The following is a 26,587-nucleotide window of genomic DNA, read 5'->3' as shown; positions in this document are numbered from 1 at the left end:
GTTCCTATAAAATGGTAACATAGAAGTAGTAATCAGTTTATAAAAAAATGCTGCTCCAAGATTTCAGGTGTGCAGAGCTGTAAGTTTACTTCAGAATAAAACACAGACATAGGGGAGAATCAAAACTTTTAGAGTTGTACTTGACCATATATTTGGACAAAGCAGAATTACAATGCATATAACAAACAGTAAAATTTCTTAAAAGTTGTTACAAATATTTTACTTTCTACCTGTACGATCATTAACATAGTTTACTATATCAAGATTTTTTCTAAAGGCTTAAAACAAAAACGATCCCTCTAAACTACTTTCCAACAGTAAAATTTAAGTAAAATGCTTACATTCATTTGACAACAAAAAAACATATTAAAAATGTTGTGTGGGTGGTGCAAGAGCTGCTCTTTCAGCTACAACTTTCTTCCAGGGTTATTCCTGGGGAGAGAAAGAAAACAGTCTTGTTGTAAACTGTTAATAACCAAACTCCAAAACCTTTAAGTGATCCCCCCACACACCCACACAATTACTTGAGATACTGCAAAATACACTGTCTAATCTGCAATTCACTAAACTGTTTACCTTTTCCTCTTTGCGTCTGTCCTTTTCTTCATTATTTTCCATCGTTTCTTCTTCATCTTCCACAATCCCATCCCCTTGATACTTGTCATGTGTCCACTTCGGACTGCTACCTGACTTCTTGAAGTTAAAACGCCCTCTGCCACGCTGGAAAGTACCGCGGCCTCTTCCTCTTTTGGCCCAATAATCCACACCATCATCTCTGTCATCATGCTACAATAATACCAGACAAAGAACAAAGTTAGAACATCTCTTAAATGCATCTCTTCAATGTTAGTACTCTGTGTCATATTTATACTATACATAGAAACAAACAAACAAAAACTTAGCAGAACTTTTACCCGTTCAGATCATAATCTATATATTGTGAAGTATACAATTCATGATCCTATAACTAAAACCACAACAATACACTGTTTTAAGAGCCCTTATTAGCTGTGCGTCTGCTTAATTGATATGAGTAACTAATCAGTTACTGTCACTCATCTTCAGTCAGAAGAAAGAATCACTCACTGGTTTTGATGAAAAATAGAAGTCTGCGATTTTAAACGAAGAAGCTCTAGCAATGTGCTAGGTTGTGGTGGTTTTTTAATTTTTACTTCAATGCAGAGATAAGAGATCTTTATACTTAAGGAAAGATAACTGATGGCAGTTTTCAGAAACTGCTTCACCTGAGCAATGGGGCAAATGAAGTGTAAACTGTTTAAATCTGACATTAACAAACAACAACTGAGTTTCCCTGCTTAATAAGTTAAAAGTTTGCTATCTTGCTACCAAATATAGCCTTACACAATCTGATAAGTCTTCTGACAGTTCACTGCATGAATAATGTAATTATTTAATACAAAAAAAGTTTCTATTTATAAGGTATACCTGCTTCAACACCCACTTTTTTTACTTGTGATTTGGAAAGAAATCTGAACTATTAAACACATACACCTATATAGAGCAGTTTATTAACAATTATGTATTATAAGTTAAAGGGTGCTTTTTTAAAATTTAAAAACATTTTTGGAGATGAGGAAGAAGTTTAGTAGCTATAATTATTTGTTCTAGCTATCACAGAATTTCTTAATTAATAGATTATCACGTCTCTATGTTTACAGATCAGAAAAGTTCATATATGTGTGGGGAAAACTCCTTCTGTAAATATCTCAATTGGGACTGCAATATCTCTTACACTACCTGCTAACATATTTGTGACAAACAACAAAGCTACAGGAGAAGGTCTAGTCTTCACTACTTAACATTTTTCAATTGTGAAACAATATCCTCAGTCTGCATTATTAAGGCAATCAAATGAAACAGAGGCTACGTATTCAGTACACTACATGACATCCACACTCCTCCTTTTGTAAACACAGGTGTTAATGCATCAGTTCTGGGCCCCTCAGTTCAAGAAGGATGGGGAACTGCTGGAGAGTCCAGCACAGGGCAATAAAGATGATTAAGGGAGTGGAGCATCTCCCTTATGAGGAAAGGCTGAGCGAGCTGGGTTTCTCTAGCTTGGAGGAGACTGAGGGGTGACCTTGTTAATGTTTACAAATAAATAAAGGGTGAGTGTCACGAGGATGGAGCCAGGCTCTTCTCGGTGACAACCAACGGTAGGACAAGGGGTAATAGGTTCAAATTGGAACATAAGAGGTTCCACTTAAATTTGAGAAGAAACTTCTTCTCAGTGAGGGTAACAGAGCACTGGAACAGGCTGCCCAGGGGGGCTGTGGAGTCTCCTACTCTGGAGACATTCAAAACCTGCCTGGATACATTCTTGTATAGTCTCATGTAAGTGTTCCTGCTCCAGCAGGAGGATTGGACTAGATGATCTCTTGAGGTCCCTTCTAATCCCTAACACTTTGTGATTCCGTGAAAACGAAGCTGATTTTCTTATGACTGTCACACTACTCAACTAAGAACAGAAGGACTGCTAATACCAGAGTCAGCCTACGTACATCCACAAATACTGTCAGCTTTTCCTGGTCTTCCACTTTTGCAGACTTCCAGACAAAGCTAAGACAAAGCTTTAATGCCATACAGAGACAAATCCAGGAAAACACAGTACAAGCCTTTTTGGTTTAAAATTTGTTTTTACTAACTTTAGTCTGAGTCTGCCTTCTTTCACACTCACTGATGAAAATTCTGGATATTAATTCCGTCAGGCCCCAGTTATTGCCAGGCTGCTGCGGAAAGATACAAGCAAAGCAGAACCAGACACTACAACCACCGTGAAATTCCCATGTCTGCATAACTCAAGTCCCTGCCTATACATGCATGCTACTTCCACACTTGTAGAAAGCTTGAAAAAACAAAAGCATGCATAAGACATTGAGTTCTCCACACCCACCAAGAAGTATTTCTTGCTTTTTGGGGTATATTCAGGATCCCACTCCTCTTCCTTCGGTCTCTTCTGAAAAGTAGTATTTGAGTTGCTGGGACCAGTATTTGTTCCAGCAAAGACTCCTCTGGCTCTTCCTCTGCCCCTAATTCGAAACTGATTAACCAAAATGTCATTTAATTCATTTACATAAAGCCACAAAGAAGAGTTCAAGTTCTCTACTACTGAAAATGCTCTTTCTGTGCTTAATTACAGCATCTGGAAGTGTAAAACCATTTTCAAATTTACATATTACTTTAAGTAATATATTCAAGCATTCACTTTGAAATAATGATTCTATTAAACTTAACTGAAACATATTTGAGTTCTTGTCATAAATTCACCCACAACCACCAAAAAAATGTCCTTTGACTGCTGCTACACCAGCGTGTTGCAACAGCAGGTCAGAAGAAGTTTCTGAAGCTGTTCACAGACAAAACCAAAAAAACTGAACGGAAATAGGGAGAAAACTGTCAGCAGGAAAAGGTCATTTATGGAGTCAGTCATACCAGTTACAAGAAAATTATCCTAGAATACATACAAACAATGCCATTTTCAAGTAAGTATATCTACTTTGTGTGACTCAAACATTTTCCACTGAGATTTAGAAATGTATTTTAGGCCAAAGTAAATTTCAGGTGAGCAAATTCTTTATTCAGAAAAATCAACCATATGTACTGTACAAAGTAGCAATACTTGAAGTGAAAAGTAATGTCTTAAATATTCTTTATCATGAATTAACAGGATTTTAAAATGTTAGGCGATAAATTCTCCCAGCAATAAAGAAAATATTTAACTTGGAATATACTAAGTATAATACATAGTTCCCTCAGCATGTAAGATTTTAGCTTGTAGAAAACATTAAACAAGAGTTTATATCCTACATTCAAGGGGAGAAGAAAGGTTAGGTTGGGAAGATAGACTGCTAAAACATGCAGTTACTGAAGAACACCATTTCCATAAACAGTGTACTTAAAGACACAGCAACTGTACAAAAGTATGGCCAGAAATTAATTTGTTAAAAATAAGTATGTTTCATAAACCTAGACCAGAGTAAGATATAATTAACTAACTGGAAAGAGGAGTATTATGTACACTGGCTTCCACAAAACATCAATATTTCTAATGTAGAATTTATGCTGGACAGTTTTAAACACACTCTGAAATCAGACTGAAAAACAATCCATGAAAGGCTCATAAGACCTACCCTACTGTAGGCAAAGGAGGGAAGAAAAAAAAATACTTGGAGAATCACATAGAAAGTGTCAGAATATCAACTGAAAAAACCTGTACAAGACAGGAAATACTATATGCTTTACTTCCACTAGCTTTAAAACTTCTACAAAGTTAAGGCACAACAAGCAGCATCACAGAGTGGGAAGGGAAAGTATATAGAGACAAAATCATGACAGGGTTGGAAAAACCCAAAAATCAACAAAACAAGAAAACCAACCACAAAAAGAAAAGAAAAAAAAAAAAGAAAAAAAAAGAAAATAAAGAGGGGAAAAAAAAAGAAAATAAAGAGGGAAAAAAAATAGAAAAAATAGAAAATAATACCCACCACACAACACAAGATCAGCATTTCCTGGCATTAGGTCCTATTATTAGAGTCCCTTTAAGAAAAATATCTAGAGCTTTCCTCACCATTGTATTAATACTCCTTTACCCATCAGCTCATCTTTCAGGTAAAGAAATACAGAAGCGTGTTATCTTTACAGGCTTACTTACTGCAAAGACCATCACAAAAAGGACAGAGTACATTTTCTATAGAAAAAGAAAACACCTTTTACACAGAACTGTTACACAGAGGATTCTTTAGGAGCTGGATATTAATGACAGTATCATTAAAAGATCCTTCTTAACCTTATTTCTGTGTTCTTACTTCAAAACTATTCATGATGTTTTTGTACAAGAAGCCTAGAATTAAGCATAGTCTATCAGCATTAGTGAAAAATCATTGCCAATTTAACATGAAACAGCTTAGCTTTCATTAAAGCCCCTATATTTGGCAAGCTATGCTCTCTCAGCGTCTCAAGTCTTCCTGCTCCTGGAACAATTCACAACCAAAACATTTACTTCAAAATTAAAGCAGTATTTACTGGAACACAGACACTATTAGCCTGAATTACAAGGACATTCCTACACTAGCCAGCCTGTACGTTTCAATACTATCCAAGCTGTATCCCTAAAGAGAAGATCTGAGTCAACAGTGGCCTATTTAGATTCTCCGGTTCAGACACACTTTGTTCAGTAAGTCTGGGTGTGACCACCTATATCATTAGGAAACATTAACCAGATAATATTGCACAGGTAGAACTGGCAGTCACCAATAGTTAAATTAGTAGAAGTCTACTAAATTTCCAATTCGCATCTACTACACATCCAATTTGATGTTAAGTAGCATCTCTTTCACAACATGTACAATCTGGTTTTATAAAGCAGTAAGGCTTCTACCAATTACAAGTTTACTTCAACCATTTCTCTTGGGGATGGGGGATATTTTTGTTTACTCAGTGCCACTAGCTTATACAGCTAGAAACTGTGCTCATATTATCGTGTTTGATGCCTATACCATCCAAGCATTTATACATTCAAGTCACATAGCTGTCCTTTAATATAATTATATAAAAAAAAATAACAAGGAGGGAGGGAATAATGCATTTTTACTGTTACAAATTTTGAACTTTGAATTTTCTTCTAAGTAACTATAGTGTTTTTGATGGAAGATTCAAGCCTTAATTCAAGTGTTGTACATCCCACATGCATTTCAGACACCCTTGTGTGTAGCTCTTTTACCCTACTACAAACAATTCAGTGTACATTTATACCAGACAATGCATTTGAGCATTATTTAGTCTTAATTACAGGCTACATGAAGAAATTACTGTTAAAGTATGAAATTACTCCTACCCAATATGTAAGTCTGATGCTTTTCCCCATCCAAACATTGAACTTTCTACTTCTGGGCATTTTGTTTTGGGATTTTGTTGTTGTTTGGTTGGTTAGTTTTGTTTAGTTTGTTTTTGGTGTTGTTTTTTGTTTGTTTGTAAGTGCTCCTTATCTTTTCAAGGCCTCCTTTATTGATTTCTAGTCTTTACTAATGCTTCTACATTTCCCAATTAAATTAAAGAAACACTAAAAACCAAGTATACTATCTCCTCCGTACAGCCATTTCAAGTTTGAGGTATATTTTTAATTATGTGTCTCTATTTAACAAGTTGCAGGCATCACACACAAAGGAAGGCAAAACTGAACTGAAAATGGCATGGAAAAACAGGGTGCGGGGAGCTAACCAACAGATCACAAGATTCAATTTTTTGCAGAAAAGTAAATTTTCAGGTCCTGTCAGGAAACAACAAAATTACAAAAGAACAAGGAATAAGCAAGAAATAATTCTTCCCATCCTTACACCAGGGTCTCTACTGTGTATACTAATGCATATTTATACAGCAGTTAACCACTATTGGTCAGTGCCAGGAAAAAACAAACAAACAAACAAACAAACAACTTTTCAGGTTTGGTACATCACATAAAAGAACTCAAGAACCACTGCTATGAAAGAAGTCTAGCCTAACATTAATCGCTGCAACACTTATATATGTAATGCTGTTAGTCAAGTGTTTGTAATTTGGGGGGAAGAGTAAGAGAGCAACTTACAAAGGTGCCTCTTGGCCTGTTGACTCCTGTAAAACCAGAGTATTCTTTCTGTTCATGGTGGGTTTTGAACTCTTCATCTCTTTCTTTCTTGCTATCTTTTTCTTCTCGAGAACTCGATGAGGAAGAAGATGGAGAGGAAGATGGGGAGGACCGGGTACGGTCTTGATCTCTTTTTTGTTTACTGAAAAATAAAAATACACGCTCTGTGCTATTTTAAAAGTAATAGATAGTCCATAACATGCTATACTATAAGGTGTCTATATTTTATGTAAAACCATCCCCCTTCTGGTTATAAAGTCACATATTTGTTATGTATTTCAGCTGTTACATTTGAAGTATAGTTCCGCTTTCCAGACGCCTCTTACACATTTAAATGCACATTTTAAAAGTATATTATTGCTAGCGACCTGGAAAGCAGCAGTCTGCAAACTGCAAATACAGTTTTTCTAGGTTTGATGCCCTGAAGAGATTCTGTTACTTTTAAGCTCTGCCCTTTTTCTGAGGCAGAAAAACAGAAATTGAACAGAAGAAAATCCTCAAGGCAAAGTTTTACAGTAACTTTACATAGTTCAGTTTGCACACTACTAAGAAGATTTAGTGTGGGCTTCCCTACATAGATGGCTGTATGGAATTAGGCAGGGGAAGATATCACGGATACCAAAGTCAGAAAGTGAATGGGAAACAGGAAGTGTAAGTAAAAATTCATTGTATATCCAAGTACAAAGCAGGGGAAAAAATATCCTACAGCAAGACTTTTAGTAACCCCACAGTGGTACTAATCTGACCCAATTTACAAGATTTTTAATATCCTATTCAAAGGAAGGTCATACCTGAAGTAACTCTTACCACTGCTACACAGTATCCACTGAGATATGCTAACATTTTTTTCTTTAAAACAGCCCACTAGCTTTAGACAAAACCAAAAATTCCCCTTCTCACCCATGTTAAAACCTAAGTATCAGTAAGATTCTCATACTCTGGGTGTTACGAGTTGAAAAAGTGCGGAATCAAGCATAACGAACCAAAGTTCTTACACAAACTGTTTATAGAAATGTACTGCATTGAAGTCCAACCTCCTGATGTAGCCTGGATAATAGGACAGATTAATTTGTCATTTTTTTTTTCAGTGTTAGCTTGCTATTCCAAAGTTTTTGTCCTCATCCACCATAAGCCGTGTAAAAGACAGATAATACATATTTGCTGTAAAACAAATAATTTTAATTGTTTAAATTTAAATGTTCCATTATACATTGAAAATTGAAAGCAATTAAGCTTACAATTACAAAAGGCTAATTAGAAGCTAAAAACCTATATAGGGACTTCAAATATTTACCTGTCGTCTTTGTAAGATTTGTAATCCTTGTAATCTTTTGGAGTTTTCTCCCGTTTTCTTGACCCACTGGATTCCCTGGAACCCTTTGAGTCTCCTCGCTCCTTACTTCGCTCTTTTCTACGTCGGTCAATGTCATGACGAAGATCAGTAGAATCACACTTTAATTTTTTATCTCCCTGTAAACAAATATATATTTTGGAACAAAATTTTGAAATAAAACCTCTAGAAGAGAATCTGAATGAAAAGACAAACTGTGCATCAGTTTTCAAAAAAGTGAGATGTATTTATCTATTTTTCAACAAACTCTTCAACACACAAATGGACTTGAAGTGAACACCCTTTATGTGCAATGGCTGGATCTAAGAAAACTGCAAAGCAATTTCATCTTCAAAGAAGTGTTCCCATTAAGCCAACAGGATATCTATTTTTTGATGCAGACAGACCATAATACATGGTTTGGGAGTATGTTTAAGTATTCATTTCTTCTGGTGAATTCTCTTTAACAGAGCATAAGCACCTTTACAATTCAATCATACCACTAACTGACCACCTCAGTACATTTTTTTATCTCCTTCTATTCTTTATACTTGGGTAGCTTAGAGCCACAAAACCGGTCAAGAGATGTCCAAGAACAAAGGTGAGGTGGGAGAACACTTGACCTTACATGCCACTTTATCAATACAGAAAAATCATGCTACGGAAACTGTTTTCCTGGTAACATGTTTTACTCAATAGAAAAAAAAATATTCTAAATGCAAGTACTCCAGATACAATACATACTCATTATCTTCGTATTTTTATACACAAAGTTGAAGTTCAGATTTAAAGGGAAACACAATAAATTAAGTTCAGAAGTAGAGCCAGGATGTTTACTTAGAACCTACTTTTTGACTTTCTTCTTTAAAGACTCTCTCTTCACCTGCTAAACGGGTGTGCTTCCTCAGAGTACTTGGAGAGATGTCAATCCTCCTAGATGTAAAATAAAAGTGGTGTCTTGCCACACATGTATGTGACTGTTAACGGCCTCAGACATTTCAACAGCAAACTGAGAAACAAGGCATTTTTGCAGCAGAACGAACTTTTGTACGTAAAGCCCCAACATGAGAATACAGAAGCAGACTAAAAATTAAAAACCTCGGTTGTGTTCTGTGTCAAGTATGCTAAAAATGCAAATACAGAAAATAGGCAGTTTGCATTTTCACATTTTAAGTGCAGCTTTGAAGACATAAAAAATGTTTAATGAGTTATTTCAAAAGATCAGCATATGTAGCCAGTTGAAAATCCATCCCCCCAAGAAGTCATCAACACCACGACAGTTTGCTGTAAAGCCAATATTTAACAGTTGAGAAAACTTATAAAGTTGGATACTGGAAACAGAGATAATATATCCTCACATGCAACACAAATGCAGCACAGAGCACCATAAAACTATAGCATATGATCAGAAACTACACCTGCATGCCTACCTTCTTATCTTTCAGGCTCTAAGGTTTAAATAAAAAAATGCCGTAATTTAACACACAAAAACTACAGTAATATGAGATGGAACATTACACACTGAAGAATAAAGATGCATGTATAGGGCTTCTTTTCATCTTCAAGACATATGCCCCTCAATATCTGAGCACTGCATGTGAGGACAGTAAATATATCCCAAATGAGATCCAGAGGTAGAGAAGACATCTGCTAGAAAGCCATAGATGAAGTCAGACTTAGCTCAGATACCCAAGTTCTCTTTGACAAAAGACTGTGTTGGTGGGGCTTTCTGGTATTTTGTGTTTACACAAGAAACTGACAAATAATTCCGTACACACTGAAAAAATATTTGGGGTTCTCAGAAGAAATATAAGCAAGCATTTATTTGAAACACAAAGCATCTACCTATGCAGTTAACATGTACCTATGTATTTCTGGGCTCTTTTGCCGGGTGCAGTGTTCTTCAGTAGCTTTTTGATATGCAGTGAATCTCTCATTTAGGGTCATTCCAGCTGACTTGAAGTATTGCTCTGTTGGTTACAATAGAAAAACACTGATTCATTAGTTTAATTCAACTGACAGGTATTTTACTCTCGACAGAACGGCAAGTAGCAGGCAAAACCATAATATTTTCAATAAATCTATCAGGACAAGCAAATGTGGTGTTTTCCCTATATTTACACATGCTGAAACCCAAACAAATTAACAGTGCACAGCATCACTGCAAGTCTACTTATAACTATGCCATGACTGTATTATATCTAATTCAAGCATCATTTACTGATCGGACTTGCTCATTTTCAATGACATTTTCATCTAATGCATTAGAAAGAAGCCATTTCTCAACAGTTATTTTATACTTTGCCCATACGAGAAAATGAAGTTACTTTGAGTCATGAATACTTGCAATAAGTAAATTTTACTATTCATCACATTTTTAACTTAAAATTTAATTCAGTGAAAACACTTAAGTAATGTATGCTTCAATAACTACATGACTGACCTAACAAGTAATTTCTTAAAATAATATAATTTCTTGATTTGAAGTTGTGATGATAAACAATCCAAGACAATTAACACACTTATATATAAATAAACTCATTTAAGCATCTGGCATCTTGGCAAACTTGACAATTTCTCTGACAAATTTTCTCTTTCCTTCAGAGGTAGTTAAATTAGCAACAGCAAAATTCAGTTTTTAAACCAGCTCAACAAATGTGTTTAAATGTAATATAGAAATACATAAAGTCATGAGCTATGAAATGTTACATATGAAGCAAGCTATCTGCTTAACAGGTCAACATACATCTGTATCAACTTACCGCCCGGCATCCAGTATTTGTCTCATAACCAACCATTAAAACTTGAAACGGCCACTACAAGGGTAGTGCCTCAATCACAATTCCATCAAACACAGGAATTTGATCTAGAAACTCTGTTTTTATGCCATTTTTGCCAGGAAGACAGAAGGTTCAACTGTGCCTGTTTGGCATCTGTATCTTTCAACAGCTATTTTACTTTTGTAACATGGATTTTGCCATTTCAAAACACATTCCAGGACCTAGTTATAATGAAAAAGAAAACATCACTGGGCATTTTCAGCTCTGCATTAATAAAGAGCTGTTCAGACTGGTCGCATCACACCAATAATGAACATAACTTCAATTTGTCAAAAGAGTTACTAAATTCTGATCACAGACAACTTAAAGAGAGGTTCTGCCTACAAAAACAACCATAACTGTACATATTCTAATAACTTGACCAGACAGGCTGTTAAGCTGTTACATTTACCAGGTATTTGTTTAACATACAAAAGTTTAGAGAAAAACAGAGAGTTTCAGGAATATTATTTCACCTACAGCCTGCATATGCACCACACAAGCAAAAACTTACACAAGCTCTCATTGGATAGAGCCTTAAATCTCTTTACATATCAATAAAACAGATACTTTCACAACAAAAATCATTATATGCTGAACAGGTACCCTACTAAGAATTTTTTTTTTATCTAATACATTATCATAATCTATTATTGTTGACTATTACTTTCTTCATAAGTAATTCAAAACACAAGAAGTCATTTGGCCTTAGTAATATGAACTTTGTTAAAAAATGGGATTTTTAAGGGAATCTTTGCACATACTTCCAGTACTCAAATCCTTCCAATTTTAGAACCTAAAGCATCTTAAAAAACAATGCTTACAGATAGATACACTAAAACTGGTCACCTAATTAACATTTCCACATTCCCACTTTGTATGATGATATGGCAAAATTATTTTCACAAGCAAATTCTTTCACATTATCTCAGTACATAAGAACAAGACAACAACCCAGTGAAATAAAATAAATGCTATGGGAAGAAAAAACAAAACAAAACAAAAAAACCCACACATTTAAAGAACTCTCCAGATATCCTCACTGAATTTTAAGGAATTATCTATTTTTCCACGAGAAAACTTTGACAGGATATGTGACCGAAATAAAATACATCTACTTTAATAGTATGGGTTTGGTTTTTGGTGGGTTTTTTTTGGCGGGCGGTAAGGGAGGCAGGTTTTTTGGGGGCTTGGAGGTGTTTATATTAAGCCACAGCTACTACATTTAAATCAGAAAATAATTAAGTCTATAATTAACTTAATAGAGGCTTATTTATCTACTGCCAAGTTCTTGTAAGTGAAATTCCTGGCTCCAGCACTACAATACTGCCAAAGGGGAATAATGAAATATCACAGTGTATTTTACTATAATTTTAAGTGCAATTCTTCTTAAATCTTATTATTTTGACACACACACACAAATTTCTTCTAATAAGAACCTGGAAATGAGTTCTGGGATGCTCCAAAACAAATGTCATTGTATTTACAGAGCAAAAGACACCTGTCAACCCATACTGCGCCACTTAATATAAAATTGTATGTTAGTGTCATTAAAATAAAACTAAATAAGATTGACTGAAGTAGTATGTTTTAAACTGCACTACAAAAATTCAAACTTGATATGCTACTTAGACTCAAAATTTTATCCAGAAACACAGTGTAACTGCTATTATGCTCGACATTGCTTGGGGGTTTTTGACACTAGCTTCTGTGGCTATTATTTTTCTAATTCTTTTTCTGTGTTGTGTACCTCAAAAGGAAGAAAGCATGACTAAATAAATCAACATTAGAGTAGGGTTGAAATCTTAACATACTAGAGATAGCAAACAGGCTTAAAAGAAATCGTCAGATGTGTATTCGGTACAATAAACTGAATACATACCTTTGACATGATGAACCAAGGACACAATGTGCTGAATAAAAGACTCTGACGTGCTTTTGCTGGCCTGTGGCAACTTTATGTGGTCAAAGATGGATCGGAACTCTTGCTCCTTCTTGACGGAATGGACAAGTGTGCTAGCAAGCAGCCTGTCTTTAGTCAAGGAAGCAGGTCTAAAAATGCATCAATAACAAAAAAAAAAAGACACACAAAAAGAAACCACTAGTTTAAATAAAGATGAATGACACTGCAGGCAGCTGGAGAACCACTGTAAAGTGTAATAATTTACCTATTGGAATCATCAAGAGGTACTGGTGCCATTTTGAGTTTAACTTCAGGACGATGGGAGTCACTGGCTATCATTTTGATCCTAAGTGGGCTCTCCTCTCTGAAGGTGGATTTTTCTCTCGCATCCAGATTCTTGTGTAGAGGGGGACTGTAATCAAAGAGTTCTTTGAGCTTTTCAGACTTTACCTGCTCAGGTGACTGACTTTCTTTCTTCATCATTTGTTTCTCAGAACTCTTGTCTTCTTCCTTGTGCTTATCTTTTGTTGTACTAGGCCTTTCCACTACATAGCCAGTCTCTTTAAACTTATAACTTTTCTCATCTCTAAATCCATCGCTCTCTCTATTGCCCTTGACTGATATTTTAGATTTGTATTTGGCTCCTTCCTCCTCAGTATTCCGGTGAGATGCAGTAGGAAAATTTTTACCCTGATCTGCCAGGACAGACTTCCTGAACTGTCTGTAATCCTCTGTCTCCTCTGTGTCCTCCCCTTCAGAGTCATTAAACTTTTCCTTCCCAGTCTCTTTATCAACAAAAAAATCTAAAGTTTCCTGTTCCTCCCATTCCCTTTCTCCCTCTGTCCTCCCTTTTTCTGATCCTCTCTCCTTCTGGGCCTCCTTCTCCCTGGTATTACCCCTATCAAGCAGGTATACTCTAGACTCTTCATCTGTGTACCTGTGGATAGCAAAGAAGAGACTGGTAACTCTGGATTGCATTCATTCCAGTTCACCTGCATCCCTCTTTTCTGTCAATCCCATATCAAGAAGAAGAAAACACAGTCCCCTGAGCAATTAAACTTCAGCATGCAATGCTTCACACACCATTCATACAAAGCCTACTGTTTGTGAAGTACCACTGGAGGCAACTGAAGAATATAATGCCTTTCTGTAGAACAACTAGAAATTCTCTGCTTGAGTGTATAAAAAAAGCTAGCGGGTCTTTTGTTTGTTCTTTCTTAACCGGTACCCAGTTTTACATTCTCTTACACCAGTCATTTTTTCCATCAAATTCACACAAAATTTGATAATCCAGACTGTAATTCATTGTTGTACTACTTTTAGTTAAAAAGTTAAAGGAGTACCATAAAAAAAAAAGTAAATGGTTTTCATGATCTTGCACATTTCTAAGAGAATCCTAAAATCTGACACAGGCTTAATAAATTCACTATATTGTTTACAAGCAAGGAACCTTTAGAAAGCAGCTCTCCTAAACACAGAAACACACCAATTAATTATTTCAACCACTGCCTTATCTATGTGCTTATTTTCATATAGCTCCTGATACATTCACCAACTCCAATACACCTAATCCAGAGAAGTTGTATTTTTGACCTTCTAAGTAGTATTTTTTTCACAATGAATCACTGACTGGACAAATTAAAAGTCTACAATAAAACCTACATAGCACAGTGAAGCTTTGCTCAAGAATTCATTTTGTAAGAAATTCACTGAAGTACAAGTCACATTAGAAAGAAACAGTTGAATGTTATTAAGATCTTTATGACTTCTAAAAAATACTACTATATCAAACATTTTAAGAGCAAATTTAAGAATTTTAAGTTAATTGGAAAACACGTATTCAACTTCAAATATTGTCCTTTGCATCAACAGAATTATGGTCCAATAATACTAAGACCTACCCTCTTTCATAAGTAATGCAAGTCAAGGCATCAAAGGTGTCATATTGCACCACACAATTAGCAACGGATGCTGTTTGTGTTAACAAAGAAATCATTGCAGAACATCTGCATTTTTAGACTTCCAGAAGATTTGCACTTCAAACTACAAAAAGCATTAAGATCTTAAACTACTAGAACAGAATTCACTATCAATGAAGTCTGACGCACTACTCCAATTAAGAGTTTTCTCAACAGTAAATGGCATACAACAAAGTATACTGTAAAGGAAAAGCACAAAACACTTTTTCGTCAAGGATACATGACCCTATCTCCACTATCCAACAGCAAAGGCCTTGATATATTTTAGGAGGAAAAGGCATGTTTCAAACTCAATTCCAATAAGACTAAAATTAGTAATATTAACTCCATAGTATTCTATATGGCATTTCCCAAGGCACAGTGATGATCTTGTCAAAACTCAGAATTTTAAAGGCAACATTAGGCTTATAATTTAATTCTTACCTTTTCATAAACTTTCCACCTTTTGCAGCTTCCTGTTCACCACCTTCAGGATAAAATGACCGCACTCGAGCCTCCTCCCGGGGAGCACTCTGTGATGGGATTGTCTTCGCAGGGCTTCTCCTTGAAGGGACGTGATGCAATGGGCTATTCTGAGAAGGGCTATAACGGCTAGAACCATTTCCAAGAGAACCAGAGCCAGACCTCTCAGGACTATGCTGAATGGAATGGGAATGTTGAGGTGTGTCTTTTGCTGAGTGGGCTGTGCCAAGCAAAGGGGCATCAGAGCAAGATGAACTCTGACTAGGTGGGGAGGCAATAGAGGGACTATGGGGTGACCTTGGACTGTTATCATATGCTGAAAGGCCAGGCCAAATGTCGCCAGAAGCTGCTGCTGACTTGTTAAAATCATCAAGAGGCTCTGATGGGTCATGTTCAAATGTATCTTTCTGTTCATCTTGTGATTTATTTTTCAAAGGGCTATCTTGCAAAGGAGCCCCTTCAGTTTTCTTTGCCTGCTTTTCCAGAGACGCACGTCTTTTGGAAGAGACAGGTGATTTGCTGTATGGGGATGAAGAACGAGATGAAGAGGACCTCGGGGACCTGGAAGATCTGTAAGATCGACGAGATCTGCTCCGGGACCTCTGGGAAGACACAGACCTTCGTTTTGGACTTCTGGAACGTGAACGGCCACGCCTAGGACTTCGGGAGTGTCTTCGGTTCCAGACAGGCCTATAACCTCCACGATGGTATCTACCACCTCCTCCTTGATAATACCCTCTACCTCTTCCTCTGTAACCATAGGGACGTCTCATTCCTCTATTATTTCTGTAATCTCTGCGATAATCTCTAGAATAAACACGATCCCTGCTGCGAGATCGTGAATATGTTCTTGACCGAGACCTAGAACTAAAATTAAAAAGCAAACATTAATATTTTACAATAAAAAACAAAATGCTTTGACACTAAATGCTTGATTTCACAAATGCAGTCAGAATAGTAAAGGAAGCTGACTAACAGTCTTAAAGTAACTTCTAAAATCTATATTATTTCTGTCTCAAAGGTTTATAATAAACATGTCTATACTCCTAACGACAGTGAAACTTAGACTTCAGCATCACATGATTAAGACATTACCAGCCTCAGCGGCCTACCCTGCCATTTTATTAAGGATTATCATCATTCTGGAGCATAGCATTCAGTTCCTCTGCCACCACAGTTCACAGCCTGGAACATGAAGTTACATGACCCCCGGTTTAACATGCCAGCCTGTGGACGGCAGCTGAAAAGGCAGTAAACATTCAATTCAGCCACTTCTTTCAAGGGAGATGGTAATGTCCACTAGTAAGAAAGCTGAGGAAAAGGCCAGAGGCAACTGAAAAGACAAGACACAGCAAAGCTTATCTGCTGAAGCCTTAAGTTACTCCAGATCTGAAAAGCTGCATGAAAAATACAGAACAAATCACAGGGAAAGAGACTAGACAAAGAAAACATCACATGAAGGGAGAGGGAAGAATCAAGCCACAAATCACTAAGAACCATTAGCATTCTAAAATTATCTTGAGATAAAGGAAAACAAAAAACCAGTCAAGTATTAAACAATCAAAGTAACATAAATTACACCCAAAGCAGAATTTACATACTGCCTAAAATGAAATAAGATCCCAGGCCCACTTTCACTAGAGGATCGTGTAAGTGAAAAATTATTTCCAGACAAAAACTAATATACTAAACCAAGTTTTCATGCAGTAAGATATCAATTTACCTGTATCTCTTTTTTCTAGAATGGGACCTGGATCTTGACCTAGAGCTGGAATGAGATCTGGACTTCGATCTTGAAGAATGTGATCTAGAGTTAGATCGACCCATTTTTCCCAGTAGATATACTCCTTCCCAAAAAGGAAAAGTAGCAAGGGGAGAGAAAAAAAAAAAAGTTAAGTGACTATTTAGAGTCTATGTAAATTACAAATGAACAAAATTTTTGTATGTTAAAGAGAGAATACTAGAAAGAAGTATAGCATTTCCTAAACAAAATAACTTGGAAGATTAGTATATTAAAAGCCCAACCACATTTTAAAGAATTTAATGTAGCTACAGTACACGCAGTTTATCTGAAAGTATAACAGGTTCTCCACATTTAATTTCAAACTGGTCCTGTAGGAGAGCTGAAGCAACAACAAAAAAAAAAGTCTGCAAATTAAGGCAAGAAATAATGTGAGTCTGGACAATTACACATTTCAATATATTTTAAACAAAGTTCTTGGTATTCGCGTGGTTTATAGTTGCCTGGCATTTTCAATGCACCAATCCTTCTGTGGAAGGACTTTATAGTCCCCTACAATGTTTTTTTTGCATAAGCAAAGAAAAAGCCCTGAGGAGTTTTGTCCAGCAGTTGTTGGTTTCGGCCAGGGGTATTATTTCTCTTAACCACATGTACTAAATCACTCTGACCAAATTTTGCACTGGTCAATATGCCCACTCTGCATCTTTTTAGGTTAGCTTTGCTTTTTAAACTACATGTAAAATGCACAGCCAACTTAAAGACTTTAACAACTTCTTAATTAATATGGCTTGCAACATAATTCAACATTTTTCAGCTCAAATTAAGCTACAGAACTACAATTGATTATAAAGCAGTGAGTCCTGAGAGAAAATAAACTCATAACTATTTCCTCTTATGTACAGTCATAATAAATATTTAGAATTAATAAGTACTAACCATAAAAAATACACACCTTTTTCTTTTCAGATCATTGGCTAAAAATCCCCAGTTTAATTAATAAAAACTTTGACCCATTACCATGTTCTTTTGAAAATGCTCAGCTTTAAAAAAAAAAAAAAAAAAAGGGTCACATTAGACAACCTGAATATGAACTGTGAACAAGTAACTACATGTTTTCAGGCCTTTGTATGCTCAATCTCTATAATCAACATTGTTTAATAATAATTAAAACAAAAATGGAAAACACAAACATTTAGCTTTTGTACTGCAAGAAAGTGTAAAAGCCTAAAATTATTGTATTGAAAATACAACTCAACACAACAAGCACTCTCTGTCACAAGGTACTTTATATAATTTTTCTTGTTACCTGGGTGATATTTCAATTATGTAAGGACAAATAAACAGTACTGGAGCTTCAAGCTGAGAAAATTTCAGAGATTCTAGATACATCAAAGCAAACAAAAAAGTAAAAGCAGACCAAAGTTTCCCCTCTCAACTGGTCCCTCATGCCCCATATAACTTTCCCCACCACAGAAGCACAACAGTTCACACAGCTCCAAAGAGATTGTAACCTCATCTAAAACTAACCCAGCAAATAAATGATCTTAACCTAAACTAGCTTTCCATTTAAATAAGAATAAAAATTATATACCTTGGAGAAGAATATGTTGAATGCTGGTTTTTTATTGGCTCCTTCCATTAAAAAGCAAATTTACATAACCTATACTCAGAAGATGGTTTCTAATTCATAATGTTCAATTAAACTCACAGAAAATGGCTTATAATCTCTTAGGTCCATGTACTCACAGGCAACATAAATTTAGAGGTTTTAAACTGTTGTAAGACATGAGGCATACCAATTTTCCAAGAGTGATATAAAAAAGACCTCTGTTTTTTGCTATCACAAGTAATTTTCAGACCAAACTTTAGGTGCACAGTAAGTTTATAATACAACCCAATTTCAGCTTTACAGGAACTCTGTTTTATTTTCCCTGTATTCAAAAACATTTATACATTTGCATTCTATGTGCAACAAGTATGTATATACTGTACAACAGTTGACCTTCACCAGAGATACTAATTTAAAAAAGATTTATATATTTTAGTTTCTTATTGCACACACAAAATTTAGGAAAACACAATCAATTCTCATTTTAAATGGTTGGGTTTGATCAAAACATTTAAAAATAGAATTAAGTTAATCTTACCTCAAACGGTTAGTTGGTTCCAACAAAGCAATTATTTCAAAACTCTCTATTTCTGCTTTCAGCAATGCTGATCCCTATAGAACAGAAAAAGAAACTGTCAAAGGTATCAACTCTCACTAAAGGGCAGGTAATACCTTTGTTTAAATGGGTTCAAAAATTAACTTGTTTATCATGAAAAGACAACACATAAGGAACGCCAAATTTCCTGCTGGACTCAGCGAAGCTGCATGTTAGGACTGGAGCAGCTCAAGAGCCAGCCACTGCCAAGGGGCAAACCCTGCTCCCCTTCCATACACGCTCATTCCTCCTTTAGCCTTGCTTACAGGGCTGTATAACGCACTATCCTCGCCTTCACAACAGCCCTGACACCCTTCGGGTCTTTCAGTGAGCAGGCTCTCAATACCCAGGAATCACATCCATATGGTCAGGTTATCAAACTGGCTTAACAAAGGGCCAAACAATTGCCAGAGCTGGATTATGGAGTAAAGAACGGCACAGAGTCAGGACGAGGAAGCAAAAAGGACAGTGGCAAACTCTTAGAGCAGTCTGAACTTTAATATACAGCTTTGCACTTAACTGGTGCTACCTTCATTGAAAAAAAAAAATTAGGCATGAGGGCTTAAGACAACAGGTTTCTTTGCAATATTTATACAAGCATTACTCTCTTATATCTTCTTGTTTAAATTGCATACATACATGAGTTTAACTAAATAACCAACATCTCCTCCTTCAAAAATAAGCTCTTTCACAGGTATACAGAAACAAAACATAATCGTAATAATTAAACGAGTCTCAAAAGTACAAAATTGACACTGGTTTCAGCTTTTAATTACCTCAAAACCTTAAAACTGCTTATACATCTGTAGTCTGGTTCAACATTAAGCAAACTTTCCAATTTCACTCAAGCAACTCAGAATTTTGTCCTAATTCAATAGAGACAGAAAGGATCTCCCAGAAATTCTGCATCTCAACAATTTGTTCATTAAAGCCAAAGCTGTAAGACATTCACTGCTCCTAAATGACACTTTCATAGTTGTTCACAGGCGTTTTCAATGTTTTCTTCATCTAAAAGAAATACTGCTTTCAAAAGTCCACTTACCACTCACTACTAGTGACCAAGAGGTTTCCAGTTTCTACAAAATATATGCTTAATAAGATTAAGTTTTTACTTCTCAGCAGCAGCAAGCATGAGCCTCTGAAGGAGCAGGGTAGCGTACTGGACCACTTCAGATCTTGTCTAGACAACAGGCGAGATGGTATTGGCTAGCAAAGGTTAATCAAGGTATTCAGAAGCCTAGTACAGAAAAAGTGATACAAACTTCAGCTACATGGTTGAAGTTCACTCCAAGATTTTTAATCAATACTTAAATCAACTCTACTTCCGACTTTTAAAAACAACCTCTTGGTGTCAGCTGAAATCCAAAATCCTAAGTTAGCCAAGTCTTTAGATCTTTGGGATATAGAACAAGATAATTGCTTCACCTTTAAAACCTCTATGCAGAAGACAGGATCTTAAATCACTATAGCTCAAACTCTGACAGTCAGTTCTGCAGTTTCAGGAATCTTTTCTAGCAACTGGCAAAGGTGAGAAGTAACCACACTTCTTTACTTTTTTAAACAGCCGTTGGATATACCATGTCCAATTCCGGCAGCTAAAATACATATTTGATACTCTCCTACTTTTTTTAAAAAAGAACGTGGATCTCACACTTTAAAATAAAAAGAGTTTGAAATATAAAACCTTAAATATTGAATAAAGACTCCTCAATTATTTTCAGCTTTTGTTTCTATTTAATTGTAACAAGTAAAAGCTTGACACAAAACCCCCTTTTCCAAACAATGCTCATACTTAGGAACAGAACTGAAAAGACTACATAGCTGTTTTTTGAATAAAGGTTTGTCTGTGTAAATATTCCCAAAATATGCAAGAACCTAAATTTTTACTAACCTCTGTTAAAGCTAATTTAGAGAGGAATAGTGGTAGATAAAGAGATGAGTAGGAAAACTCCTCCTTTGTAACAGTAAGCATCTACATGCTTCACACTTCTGCAGAAAACATACACGTTCCTCTGAAAGTATCACAGCTACAAAATATTGTTTCACGGTATCAAATAAAATCACCCACAGCCTCTTCCTGTAGAGTGTTCCTTGTCAGTCTGTAGTGGCTACACCGTGTCAAGTAAGGGCACAGTAGTAAAAGGCAATGAAAAAGAGGTGCTAAGAATCATATGTTGCTATACAAGAACATAAATCACTAAATCAAGAGACTAGTTGCCTCTCTTACTTCAGTGCATGAAGTTTATCTCTGGACTAGTTTCAGAAGAGACACAGAGTCTGCCAAAGGTGCGTATTAAGGATGTGGTACAAGATGTCATCACTAACACCAAGCATTTTTAAGAGAGGACCATGACTACTATGAACGTGGCCTATGCTTGAAACACCTCGGCTATAATCCACACACTTTTTGCAATTTAAGCTTCTTTTGTCCTTGCTTTCTGCCCTAAACATAGGAAAAGAGATGCTTGGCTCTCAACCATTTCACTGTGTGAGAAAATCTGGATATTACAAATGAAGCTGCTACAGCTCCACTGTGCTTTAAACCAGAATAAACTGGCAACACTAGTTTAAAGTAACAGCCCATCTCTCATTTCCTTACATTCCTCATGAATCCTTCCTTACCGCAGCACAAGTATTTCTGCAGTCATATAGTGAATGAGATCACCAAATGCATGGACCACGTGGATTAGCTTCAATACAAATTACTTTTTCTGCTGTCATTCATAACACAACCCCACAAACATTTGGGCCAACACAGACGAGTTGCAATTGCAGCCAGACAGGACTGCTTCTTTTGGCAGCACTGCAATTTTAAAGCTTTCCTGAAACCAGCTTGGCAAAGCCAGCAGCAGCAGCAAATTTGGAAGTTAAGCTTTTTAACCGTACTTGCAAGCAGCTAGTGGAAAGAAAGGGAAAAAAAAAAAAAAAACCCACACACCAAAACACCACAAACAACCACACACCACCCAACACCAAAAACCCACACAAACAAAATGAAACACGAAAACCCACACACAGACAAAAAGAACAAAAATACCCACCCCAGACAACTTTAACACAGAAACCTGGGCATTTAAAAAAAACTGATAGTCCACTACCTCTCAGATACTAGAGTCACATTCATGACCAAAGAGAGTGAATTAAAGTTTCTAAAGTTTCTTAACCACGTAACAGCAGGATCTCGGGTGTCTTAAATCAGTCTCAGTCAGCAAGTGTGACCATCAAGCAAAAAGAAGATACATATCACAATCAGGTCAATCCCACAGCAAGCAACAAAATAACAAGGATATAAATGTTGCTGTGTTTAAAAGAAAAATGGACAAAGAAAACTGCTTCCAGTTCTTTTTACATATTACTTTTAAGAGTTTTTACTCCATCACTGAAGTTTAAATTTTCTCAGAGTACACAGACTGAATATGCAATATATCTGTTGAGCCATTTTTCAAGTTTTTGAAGGCATTTTAAGACAGGTATTCCCACTTACACTAGCAAAACACTGCTTCCTCTTAGCTTCATTATTTTATCTATCCTTCAGTTACAGTTATTTAGTAGTCTACACTTCTCTTGCTTAAGCATTACTTGAAAGATGCCAGGAAGATTTAAGTCAAAATCTTGTTAAAGTAGTTCACAAGCCGCTGACAATATGCATTTTCATTCAGAGATTCAGGCTTCAAAATAAATTAGGATTATACAACCAGGACAAAACAAAAGGGGATAGGACAGTCTTCAACAAATCCCACAGAATTTGTAGTATTCTCTCATAATACCTACGCAAAATTAAAGAAATTGTCTTACTGAGACAGTAGTGTAAGGCGTCTATTCAGTTCTTGTACATCTGCCATGCTTTCTTATCCATTCTTTACATCCCCCCACTTTTTTTTTAAATGGCCACAAGCTTAACAGCAGCACATCACAAATAAGAACAGAATGCATTTCATGTGTGACTGTAATCTCCTATCACTCAGATCATCAATGACTAGAATCCTACAAATACTAAAATACCATAGCAAATTTACCCAAACTAACTTGGAATGTACAAATTAGAGCTTGGAAGCATATTTTCCCCCATTATACATTCTTGCTATATAATGGTGTCTTGATACTATATATACACAGTTACAAAGACAAAACAGACACATATAAGAATTACAGCATGAAAAGTCAGCTGGAACAGTAAAACATACATTAATTCATTTCTTTATATTAAACAATATAAAATATTTGCAAAATAAGAAAAAGAGCATCCTAGCACCAAACAAAAAAAATCAGCTCTGCAAAACTATCATATGATTGACAGATGTTCTTTTATGTAATACTATTGGCAAACAAAAGCATGTTTCTCCTCTAACTGAAAAAAAAACCAAACAACAAAAAAAAGAAAACAGAAAGGAAAGTGAATCTTTCTAAGAATTTTTTCAACACACAAAAAGGAATAGCCACTTCTTTTGCATTTTGGTTAGTGTTTTAAACACTGTGTTTTCATACACAAACAATGGTTTGCACAATCTCTTTGCAATAAGCTATGAGCATACTGCTGCAGAAAAGGCTATTTTCCCTCCCTCATTCATTCCAAGACTGATATTCATATAGATGCTTGACGAGCTGGACCAGTGACCTAATCCAGAATAAAACTACTCTGGATGAAAAGACAAAGTTGGCTTAGCCACACCACCCCCCCCACACCCCATTTACCACAAGGCCGTATGGAGGCCAGTGCCAGCAAAATGAACAAGACAGCAACGCACTTTTTCAGAATATCTTTGGGAGAAGCTGTTGCACAAATAAACTGAATACAGCTGTAACCAAAAGGCTTACTTTTATAGCTTCTTTCACCTGTCACCACTACTTGTAAACAAACTCCAAACATTTTCTTGCATTCTTCAAACCCCTATAACACCATCTCTCCCTGACAACCAGCCCAAATCAAATCCATCCTAATACCTGCACCCTAGCTGCAAACATGAGCTCCCTGCTGACCCTTTTTAAATTCCTACGATCACTCAAAGTTTTCTCAGTCCCCAGTGGCAACAGACCCTTCCCTGTGGTACATTCTTCCCGCACCTCACCCTTCCCCAAGGCCTCAGCCACAGCCTCCACCCAAGGAACTGTTCCTTGGAGTCAGGCTCACTAAAGCCTTGTTCAAGCCATGGAACTAGTGCTCCAAGAAGAGGCAGTCAGGCCCCAAGTAACGATATATGTAACACATTAAGCCTCTTCCTGCCATTCAGCACAGCCTGTCACTCCACATCAAAAGGGACAAGTAGGAGGAAGCAATTCCTACCACCCCTGCCACAAGAAGCTGCATGCTTGGAGTGCACCTCAGAGCACCTTTACCCCTTATTTTCCCTGCTTTTATCTAAAGCAACGTGATTATCAGAGAGGAGAAAGAGGAGGAAGGAGGAGAAAGACAACAGCTGGAAGGAGGAGAAAAACAACAGCTGGAAGGAGGAGAAAAACAACAGCTAGACAGCATTTTCCTGGAATCCCACACTGTTTAGCCAATCATTCCCACACTGACAACAACTATTCAAAGGGATGGTTTTATATATTTATAATAAAGCAGTGCTACTTACAGTGTCAAAACCTCCTTTGTTTTGCATGCCCTCAGGTCTTTCTGTAGTAAAATTTAACTGCCATCGTTAAGGTAAAACTTTGATCTCAGAGAAAAACAAGGGACAAGCTGTACTGACTTAGTAAAGGATTACCATGACACACAAACAACAATCTAATTTTCATACGAAAATTAAAGGTAAAGAGTAGGGGGTTTACAAAGCAAATGAGGAAGGACAAGATCCCACAAAGGTTGTATACCAAGGTATGATCAGCACCAGGAATATAATAACCTCTTTTCAGCAAGGGGCATAAAACCCACTCCAGCACCCCACCGGCTTTTGTAGGTATTTCTCTACAGGGCAGTCAAGGCGCAGGAAGACAAGCAGGAGCAGAGTGTTTAAGTCACAAGCGCCTGAACCGCAGTCATGCCCGAAGGGAAGTTCCTCTAACGAGCGCAAAGGCTGATCCAATACCGGGAAGCATTCTTTCATCCCAGCACCGTTTCCCTCCCCGGAGTCACACCCGCAAGGATAACGGGCAGATTTCACACTCCTGTCAGCGGCGCCGCTCGGCGATCCCCTGAGGCCTGGCCCCAACAAGGCGGGTGGAGAGGTTGCAAACCCAGGTCGGCTGGGGTGCAGGCCCAACGTGGGGGGAGGCCGCCCGTTCCACGCCCCCCGTGCCCCTCCCCCCCCCCCCCTCCCCGCCCCACGGCGCAACGGGCTCCCAGGAGCGGCGAACCAGCACAAGGCAGCTCCAGGGCCGCCTTCCACCGCCCCTTCCTTCTCTACCTCCGCTCTCCAGGGCGCCGTCCAGGCCCAGGGAGGAGCGACGCCGGCTCGGCCCGACTCCCGCAGAAAGCGGCGGCTGCCCGCGTCAGGGCGGTGACGGCGGCCAGCGGGACGCGGGCTGCCCGGGCCCTCCCGGGGGATCGGCGGGGCCCGTCGCTGTGGGGCTGACGCGGGGAGGGGGCGCGGAGGATAATGGCTGCGCAGCGCTCAGGTCACGCGGCGGGGGAGGGCGGGACGGCGCGGCGCGCGGGCACCGCGCGGCCGCGGGGGGAGGGGAGGCGAGGCAGACGGTACGGGAGGCGCGAGCGCCGCGGGAAGCGGGTAGCGGGGGGGGGAAGGGCTGCTCCCCCTCAGCCCCCTCCCGCCATCTTCCCCTCGCCACGGGGCCGGCTCGGCCGTGGCTACGCACACCACCGTCCCGCAAAACATCCCCGCGGCCCCTTCACCTCCGCCTCTTCCTCACCTGGCGGGCGGAACTCCCGGCGACCCCGCTCCCTTATCGCGGCTAGGCGGCCATTTCCCGTCTGGCCGGGAGAAGAGACGTGAGGCCCAACTAGAAAAAGAAAAAAAACTACCATAGAGAGCGGGGGGCGGCTGCCGCCGTAGATACGTCACTTCCGCCGTGGGCGGGGGAACACCGGCTCCGCTCACCGCCCGAGCGCCATCTTGGTTTTGGGTAGCGGTCCGCAAGGAAGATGGCGGTTGGTGACCGACCGCAGGCCGCCCCTGGGCCTGGGGGAGTGGCGTGGCCTGGTCACACGTCCCCTAACCCTGCCCCACGGCAGCGGCTCCGTAGCCCGCCGGCTGCAGCGTTTATGTCCCCTCGTACCGCCGCCACTAAAAGCTGTCACCTTTTCCTTCCCTGAGCAGTGACCCGACGGGCCTGCTCCCTCCCCCGGCCCAACCGCTGCTTCGTTACCTGTTGGGGGCGGATGCGCATCCATCCACAAGAGCTGCTTGAAGGGGCTTGTTTGTAAAGCGGGGCCCACGCAGCGCGTCACCATCAAGCGGCATTTGCAGCCGCCGCTCCCGGGCAGCGGGCAGGCGGCCGCGCAGCAGCGGTGCTTTACTGCAGCTCCTTCTGCGGCAGATGTGCGCCTGGGGACTGGGGGCGATACAGCGGCACAGAGCTTAGGAAAAGGGTGCCCGAGGGAACAGCCGTGGG

The 26,587-nt window shown here is 38.4% G+C and overlaps 1 protein-coding gene across 15 annotated transcripts; it reads right to left on the bottom strand.

Moving 5' to 3' along the window:
- Window positions 1–61: 61 nt before the first annotated feature.
- On the bottom strand, window positions 62–26,528 carry BCLAF1 (BCL2 associated transcription factor 1). Of its 15 annotated transcripts, none has more exons than XM_071806509.1 (15): window positions 25,886–26,030; window positions 20,121–20,315; window positions 19,022–19,095; window positions 17,827–17,914; window positions 16,857–16,980; window positions 15,095–16,000; window positions 12,958–13,629; window positions 12,672–12,841; window positions 9,835–9,940; window positions 8,819–8,903; window positions 7,935–8,110; window positions 6,602–6,782; window positions 2,915–3,061; window positions 577–786; window positions 62–432 (listed from the first exon to the last, which is right to left on the bottom strand). In XM_071806509.1, the coding sequence occupies exons 5-15, from the start codon at window positions 16,958–16,960 to the stop codon at window positions 427–429; spliced, it is 2,763 nt and encodes a 920-aa protein (XP_071662610.1). In that variant the 5' UTR covers window positions 16,961–16,980; window positions 17,827–17,914; window positions 19,022–19,095; window positions 20,121–20,315; window positions 25,886–26,030; the 3' UTR covers window positions 62–426. The 15 variants fall into 15 exon arrangements, with proteins under 15 accessions (XP_071662610.1, XP_065689295.1, XP_065689298.1 ...); XM_065833223.2 differs by lacking the exon at window positions 25,886–26,030 and adding an exon at window positions 24,652–25,269; XM_065833226.2 differs by lacking the exons at window positions 20,121–20,315; window positions 25,886–26,030 and adding an exon at window positions 26,342–26,528.
- Window positions 26,529–26,587: the final 59 nt, after the last annotated feature.

This window comes from Patagioenas fasciata, chromosome 3 (genome assembly GCF_037038585.1).
Source record: "Patagioenas fasciata isolate bPatFas1 chromosome 3, bPatFas1.hap1, whole genome shotgun sequence".
NCBI lineage: Eukaryota > Metazoa > Chordata > Aves > Columbiformes > Columbidae > Patagioenas > Patagioenas fasciata.
The sequence above is the reverse complement of the archived record's forward strand: the minus strand, read 5'-3'. Positions and strand labels throughout refer to the sequence as shown.

Bases quoted from the DNA above. Each gene is read 5' to 3' on its own strand.
- BCLAF1 (XM_065833226.2), bottom strand. From the start codon at position 16,960: ATGGGTCGATCTAACTCTAGATCACATTCTTCAAGATCGAAGTCCAGA. The intron at 6,783-7,934 runs GTAAATATTTGA...TTTATTTTTCAG, and splicing joins AAATCTTACAAAGACGACAG to TAAACAAAAAAGAGATCAAG. The intron at 3,062-6,601 runs GTAAGTTGCTCT...TTGGTTAATCAG, and splicing joins ACAGGCCAAGAGGCACCTTT to TTTCGAATTAGGGGCAGAGG.